General features: G+C 43.1%; 2 protein-coding genes across 2 annotated transcripts; one reads left to right on the forward strand and one right to left on the reverse strand.

The window, feature by feature from the left end:
- Positions 1 to 2,037: 2,037 nt before the first annotated feature.
- LOC125534113 (uncharacterized) lies at positions 2,038 to 3,277 on the forward strand. Its single transcript, XM_048697413.2, has 4 exons — positions 2,038 to 2,115; positions 2,205 to 2,348; positions 2,645 to 2,785; positions 2,822 to 3,277. Exons 1-4 carry the CDS (start codon positions 2,038 to 2,040, stop codon positions 3,275 to 3,277), a joined length of 819 nt encoding a protein of 272 aa, XP_048553370.2.
- Positions 3,278 to 3,765: 488 nt separating this feature from the next.
- LOC147976466 (uncharacterized) lies at positions 3,766 to 7,102 on the reverse strand. The gene is made up of 4 exons (XM_087519389.1): positions 6,852 to 7,102; positions 5,874 to 6,373; positions 4,747 to 5,840; positions 3,766 to 4,518 (listed from the first exon to the last, which is right to left on the reverse strand). The coding sequence occupies exons 1-4, from the start codon at positions 7,100 to 7,102 to the stop codon at positions 3,766 to 3,768; spliced, it is 2,598 nt and encodes an 865-aa protein (XP_087375515.1).
- Positions 7,103 to 7,574: the final 472 nt, after the last annotated feature.

Here is a 7,574-nt window from a genome sequence, read left to right on the forward strand (position 1 = left end):
ATTGTTAAAGTAGTAGAAAAGCAATGGCTAGTGTTAACTAATTAGACATACATGACAAAATAAATTAAACAGGGTTAATAGCGTCATATATATAGTAAGAAAAGAAAGAGACATTCAAACAATATATTTAGACCGATACGGATTCAACATGTACACATCTAGGCAACTACAAGTAGCCAATTACAGAAGGAGATGAACTTGCACAGGTAAATAAATGCTCCCTCCGTCCGTAAAAACTTCTCCCTCAAATAAATGTATCTAACACCAAGTTAGTGCTAGATACATCCATTTGAAGGACAAGCTTGTGACAAGCTTTTTCGGATGGAGGGAGTAAGTAGAGTTCTAAAGCAAATGCAATAATAGTATATAAGATAGGGATAAGAATAGTAAGAAAGAGAAATTTACTCGCAACAGGGTATATACATACATATTTTGTACTCCCTCCATTTTTATTTACTCCGCATATTAGCTTTTACCTAAGTCAAATTTTATAAAGTTTGACCAAGTTTATAAAAAACAATCTAAATTTTCAAAATAACAAATACATATGTACGCATATAAAGCCACCTGTCAGAGATTTACAAAAAAAATGCCCACAAAAAAAGAGATAGTCACATAAATTCCACACCGGCAATCAATGCAATAGAAGCTAGCTCAGTTGGCTGGTTGAATGGATGAACAAGCCCACCACCATAGTTTAACTCCTCATGCATGCAAATTTAGGTTCTATTTATAGAGTAGGGTCTCTCCTATAGTTTTCCTTCAAAAAATGTATTTCTTATAAGGTGAAACAAATTGGAATAAGAGGCATAAGAAAATCAGCAAATTTGATTTTTCATACATACTCCACACAAAATTTATTACAATACTAACTTTCGGAATCAACTTATAAAAGACGGTCGGATTTATATATGAAATGCAACAAAAAAGAGATGTGGAATAAAACTATATTTAATTAAATTAGCAAAACACTTCATGTTTGATAAGAAGTTAAAAACAGGAGGAAATAGAAAGTAGAATGGTCAAATGATGTTTTAGTTTTAGCATCTTTCAACGAAAGATAACTATACTTAGATGAGCGTGTGGAAGGAACTAGACTCATGATATGGCACTAGCTAAAAATACAGTTGCCGTACAACCATAATGTGGCCGATCATGGAACACAAATAGAGAACACAAGGTTTATGCCTGACCCATCGATGTTCACATTTTAGTACCAGTTGGCAAATCATCTCTGAAAAAAGGATATTGGTCAGAAGATGGAATGCGGAAGGACTTGCGGAAACTTTAATACGTCATAATAATCTTTTCTTAAGACCTAGTGTTTATTTTATGTTCTATTCAATTGACATAACAATGTTAATGTAGCGGTAAATTAAATGGACAACAGTTGCACACGGGGTAAGCAAAAAAACTAATAGTCACCCCATTTATAAATGCATATTGTTTTGGACATTTGCATGGCCTCCAACAGATGTTTGATTTTCACATGTATGTATATACAACAACGACGACGACTTTCAGTCCCAAACAAGTTGGATTTTCATATTATATGTTGGTAAAAATATTTATAAAAAAGAACATTACGCCTATCTTCATATTTTTATTTTATTTTGGTTTGGCAATCTCTTTTGCCTGGCTCTGCTAATCAGAATCGTCAACATGTTCCGAGTGAATTGCAAGAAACCACCACATTTGGGGCTTATCTTGCAGAAAACAACGTGGTCGCTAATCATTTGCAAAAGCCACCGCGGATTCAGTAACAGTTTTGCAGATTGCACTGAACATGTCATTTGGCTCGGTTGAGGGCGTTTCCGACATGTGGGGCCCAATATGCGTGACATGGCGTAACGGACGCGCTGATGGCGCCATTTGCCTAAGACAGAAGCGGTCGGGTCGCCAGAGACAGACCGCCCGCGCCCGACCACATCTCGCTCGATTTCTCTGCTCTCACGCTCGCTCTCTCTGCTCCCACACTCGCTCGCTCCCCTCCCATTTGCTCCTCTCCTCTCCGGTCACCGCCGGCCGCCGTCCGCCATGGTGTCCTGGACCGACAGTGAGAGCACAGACGGCTCCGCCGCGCAGTACATCTCCTCCGACGACTCCCCTGTCAAGGTCAGAACATTCTATTCCTCATTTCTGTTCTAGGGTTTGTAGGGTTGAACATTTGCTCGATTTGAACACGTTTTTGTTGGATTTCTCAGATCCCAGCTACAATTGATGAGCCGTCGTTCGAGGGTCTTGCTGACGACTTGAATGTGATTTGTGAGCATGGGAATCCAGGGAGGAAGTATGTTGCATTTGAGGGGATAAGCACTGGTAGGAGGTTCATTGCTTGTGCCACTGGAGTAAGTTTTAAGTTGTGTTTGCAGCATTCCAATTCTTGTTCTAGGGTTTGTAGTAACTGTTCCTGTTCTAGGGTTCATAGTTATTGTTCATGTTCTAGGGTTCATAGTTACTGCTCATGTTCTAGGGTTTATAGTTACTAAATTTAGTTCTAGGATTCATAGGTAGTGTTCTTAGTTGTAGTTTTCATAATTATTCATCATTAAATGAATGTGATTCTGGTACATTAACAGAATCAGCTATTTAACTGAATCTGTAAGTAATGTCTATATTTTTGAACTGATTTTTTCTATTGTAGGGTGTTGCAAATTGTGGATTAGTGCAGTGGGTAGATGAGCATTGGCCAGAGCATCTGCAGAATGCTATTCATAAGCTCTGGCTTATGTATGAGCATAGCCAGCATGAAAACAGGATGGCATGCCTGGAGCATGCAAGCACTGTACACAATCTCACACAGCAGAAAAAAGAGTTGCAGGAGACATATGAGAAGCTTGTTGAAGATGTGAACAACCTCTTGGATTATAAGGATAGCCAGCCTGAGGTAAACCAGAAGAATGATGCTGACAACATTTCAGTTAGTGTGGAAAGCAGCATGACAAAGGATGCCGAGATAAAAAAATTAAAGGCTGTTGTTGACCAGTTAAAGCAAATTCATGTAGCTCAAGCCACTGTCATTAGGAATTTGAAGTTCAACCATCTTAAGGAGAAGGAAAAGTTGAGCTCTGATAAGAGGACTTTGGAGATTTGCTATGCTGACCTGAAGAAAGAGAAGGATAAGCTGGATTGTTGCATTGCTGAGCTGATGAAAGTGAAGGAGAAGTTGACCATGGAGAAGAGTACTCTTGCTTCCTGCATTGTTGAGCTCAAGACAGCAGGTGATAGCAACAAGAGGAAGCTTCACCAGATTAAGGCTATTTGTGATGAGGACTAATTTGTGTTGCTGTCTGACCATGTGTGTCAATGATGTCTTTTGTAGTAGCTATGGAGGAAAGCTTGTAATGTGTTAAGCTTTATTGTGGTGAACTCTATTATGTCTATAGCAATGAACCTTGGATTGTATGTTGTTTGTGAGAGTACTATGTTTGTGATGAATTATCAGCTTTTATTAAGTTCAGTTTGTGATGAATTAATAGCTTGGATTATAGCAAGTAGATAGTGAACATAGATAGCAAGTTCATAGTGCATAGATAGTCTGACATAGATAGTGGCATACTAACATAGATAATAGCTGCATAGATAGTCTGACATAGATAGTGGCATACTAACATAGATAGTAGCTGCATAGATAGTCTTACATAGATAGTGGCATACTAATTAGATAGTAGCTGCATAGATACAACTGACATAGATAGAACTGGCAAACTAACATACTGACGAAACTGAACTTTTTCTTCTTCTGACGAAACTGAAGACAGCATGTCACTCCTCCTTCTTCAGCATCTTCAGGCGTAGGGAGCGCCGCACGTCATTGTTGTTCACCGCCGCCCTCTTCTTCTTGGCCGGCGCTGGCTCCACCACATCTTCACCGCCGCCCTCCTCTTCTTGCTTCACGACGACGAGCTCTGGGTTGTCGGCGACCTCCGACAGCTTATCCACATCAATTAGGCTATTCTTCTGCCCCTCGACGGCGTGGAGGACAGGCGCCAGGAGCTGCACATCAGGCTCGTCGTCGGAGGAGTCGGAGGAGAGTATGACGACCTCGTCCACCTCGTCGTCAGAGGAGTAGCCTTCAGATTCGTCAGAGTCGTAGTCGTCAGAGGACTCGGACTCGGCGTCGGAGTCGTCGTCTGGCCCGAGCACCCATGGATTGCGCCTTTCCCAGTAGGCGTTGTTGATGGGGGCTGGGAGAGCGAGGACGGCGTCGGTGATGTCATCCGCGGCGGTCGGCGGCGTGGTGGATGAGCGGTACATCCACCAACGGGCGCGCTGCCTAGGGTCGGGGGAGCGCTGCACCTCGCGCATCGCCCACAGGAGAATGGTCGCTGGCGGGACGGTGCAGCCGGCAGGGAATGCATGCTGCCTTTCGGCAGGTGTCATCACCTTCACCAGGCCGCGGGCATGGTTCCTCAGCATCGCCGTGCTGGGGAACCAGCGCGTGATCTCCCTGTACTGCGCGCGCAGCTTGCGGTTGTTGCCGGCGAGCTCTTCCAGTTGCAGCCAATATTTGCTGCCCTGTTGTCAACTTAACAAAGCAACCATCAACACCTACAACCAAACATAACACATTAGCACCAAAATAAACAAAAGCAATGGCAAATATGTTGGGAAAATAATTATGCAAGTACCTATGAAGGGTCTGCAACCATTTAGGAAGCCCTCTTTGCAAGCAATGAGGCACATGAACAAGCCATGAAATCTAGGGTTTTTGCTAGGATGAAGCTTTAAATGCTTTGTTGTCACAATGCATCTACTTCCAGGATTGATATCCAGCACAGCTTGGAGGTAATCCCTTATCCTAGTGTTTTGTGCCCTCTGATCTCCTTGGACAACTTCCTTAGCTGCTTTCCTTGCCCTGTAGGCCATGTGAATGGACACTTTAATTCCATGTTTTTTCTTCAAATTGTCAATTATTGCCTGGACTGGTGTGTTTATGTCAGACCTTAACTGTTGCTCACACTCATGTGCCAACCATCTTGCAGTGACTTTGGTGCTCTCTCCAACAGCAGGACAGTTGTGGTACAAGTTCATTTTCTTCATGCAAAATGCCTTCTCATGTGCAATTTTGGAAGCAGCAATGAAAAAAGGACAGTCATCTGTACTGCAAACTACAATAACTCTATCTGAGCAATTCCTATGAAATGAGTAGTTCCTGTTTTGTGAGATGTGAAATGTAAGGAGTGCCCTCCTGAACTGCTGGACATCTAGGAAACAAAGTTGCTTGACAAATTGTTCTTGTGGGTTTTCCCTCTCCTCATCATACCAAACCCTAACTTTATTCTTTTTGGCCCTGCTCTTCCTACCATTTGGTAGCTTAAATGGTGGAAGCTGAGCACAATCATTCTCTTCCTGACTTAAGTCACCTGGGTTGCTCTCCTCATCAGATGAAGGTGCCCAGTCTTGCTCTATGATTTGATCCAAACTTGCATGGGATCTTGTTGTTGGCCCCTTCCCCCTCCTCTTACTTCCTCCTGTGCAGCTGCTTCCTCCTCTCAAGCCCTCATCTAGTGGCTCCTCTTGTCCTTCCTCTTCATCTCTTCCTTCATTCTCCTCCTCCTCATCTGGCCCATATAGCTCTTCTACATCAGTGTCTCCTTCAAAGTGATGTAGTGGATCATCCCTATGCCTCTTCATTGCCTCCAACCTAGCCAATATGTCCTCATCTTCAAGATCTTCATCCTCACTTTCACTATCAGTGAACTCCTCAGTAAGCAGCTGTGGGAGTTTTCTTTTTGCTACCTTGTACTTCTCTCTTTGTATCATATTACTCCTGTACCTCTGAATTTCTTCATTTCTTTTCTGCTCCATCATCTGCTCAATGTGCTCTTGCTCTTGGTCTGTCTCCATGAAATACTCATGCCTCTCATTACCATTGTCCAAAGCAAACTCAGGTTCACTTGGGCCCTTTTGCTTCAACAAACAAGAGCTCTCCTGTGTGTTCATTACTTGGACTGGCTGTGGTTGGGGTTTCACTGGACTGAGGAAAAGAACTCCTGAATTGTCTACCTCATAGACAACTGGTACACGTATTTCTGACAAAGGAACTTGCTCTTCATAAGCATGACCAATGTTCAAATCAACTGGTCTAGGTGCATCACTTCTCATAACTGTAATGTTAACAACATTCTTTCCTTTACTAGCTATGTGATCCAACATTTCTTCCACCTTGTCATCATCAGTTAATTCTTCCATTCCTGACACCCCAGCTCCTGGATCTCTAACATAATACATAAAATCCCTTGAACTATAGCCTTCTACCTCTATTAGGGCAATGAGATTCCAGAAGGTTATGTCTGATAAACAGATTGTTCTTTCCAAGTTATCTCTGTCTAGGAAATGGAACCTCACTTCCCATTCTTCATCATCCAAGCTACAAATTCAGATAAAATGCATTTAACAGTGTTCACAATTATTGTTAAGAGGTCTCATTGGTGGCAACAGAAATTCAGTTTAGAGTGTTAAAATCCAGTTAACAGTGTAAACAAAATTCAGTTAACAGCATACAGTTATCAATAAATTCAGTTAACAGTTAACAGTGTTCACAATATTTAGTTAACAGAGTTAAAATTGTTGGCAACAAAAATTTAGTTAACAGTGTTAAAATCCACTTAACAGTCTTCATAAAATTCAGTTAACAATATACAGTGTTCAATAAATTCAGTACACAGTTAACAGTTTACTGAAAATTCAGTTAACAACTAACACTAACCTTAATGCTAGAACCCTAACACTACAACCTTAGCCGTACTACAACTACCCAAGAACACCAACCATAGAACCCTAACACTACAATCCTAACCCTAGAATACCAATCAGGGAAATGACAAAGGAGGAGGAGGATGACTTACTCCACACCGCCGAAGGAGGAGGCAAAATGGTGGCTGCCCGTCGGATTGGCCTTCACCGCCTGGGCGAACGTAGTAGCCGCCGCGTATTCCAACGACTTCGGCGGCGACGGCGGTTGGGGAAGAGGCAGCGCGCTCGACGGATTGGAGCTCCCGCAGAACTCCGGTGGATCTCCAGCACCGCTGCCCGGAGCATCCCCACCGGCAGCAACTCCCCCGCCGCCGTCCACGCCACTAGGTTTCGTCGTCGCCATGGATTGGAGCTGGAGGGAGAGGACAGAGCAGATCTGGTCTGGTCGGGCGCCGTCGGTCGGTCGGTCCGGCTCGACAAGATGTACACTCAAACGGCACCGTCAGCGCGTCCGTTACGCCATGTCACGCATATTGGGCCCCACATGTCGGAAACGCTCTCAACCGAGCCAAATGACATGTTCAGTGCAATCTGCAAAACTGTTATTGAATCCGCGGTGGCTTTTGCAAATGATTAGCGACCATGTTATTTTCTGCAAGATAAGCCCCAAATGTGGTGGTTTCTTGCAATTCACTCACATGTTCCCAACAGTATCAAACAACATCACACGATTTCTTTGAAGATACGTGTTCACAGTCAGAGGTAGTGCTATAATGCTATATACAGTAGTAAAACTATCCACGCATTTGGTCAGCCAGCTAGTTAATCTTGAACCCAGAGGGCAGCATATACATACCAAGAGATGATGAAATCCC

This window comes from Triticum urartu, chromosome 4A (genome assembly GCF_056163025.1).
Source record: "Triticum urartu cultivar PI428250 chromosome 4A, HENAU_Tu73, whole genome shotgun sequence".
In the NCBI taxonomy this organism is placed as follows: Eukaryota; Viridiplantae; Streptophyta; class Magnoliopsida; order Poales; family Poaceae; genus Triticum; species Triticum urartu.

Excerpts from the sequence above, each read along its gene's own strand:
- LOC125534113 (XM_048697413.2), top strand. The coding sequence starts at position 2,038 with ATGGTGTCCTGGACCGACAGTGAGAGCACAGACGGCTCCGCCGCGCAG. Across the intron at positions 2,349-2,644 it reads TCATTGCTTGTGCCACTGGA|GGTGTTGCAAATTGTGGATT; the intron begins GTAAGTTTTAAG and ends TTTCTATTGTAG. Across the intron at positions 2,786-2,821 it reads GCCTGGAGCATGCAAGCACT|GAGACATATGAGAAGCTTGT; the intron begins GTACACAATCTC and ends AAAGAGTTGCAG.
- LOC147976466 (XM_087519389.1), bottom strand. The coding sequence starts at position 7,102 with ATGGCGACGACGAAACCTAGTGGCGTGGACGGCGGCGGGGGAGTTGCT. Across the intron at positions 5,841-5,873 it reads TGAGTTTGCTTTGGACAATG|ACCAAGAGCAAGAGCACATT; the intron begins GTAATGAGAGGC and ends TCATGGAGACAG. Across the intron at positions 4,519-4,746 it reads ATCCTGGAAGTAGATGCATT|GGCAGCAAATATTGGCTGCA; the intron begins GTGACAACAAAG and ends AGTTGACAACAG.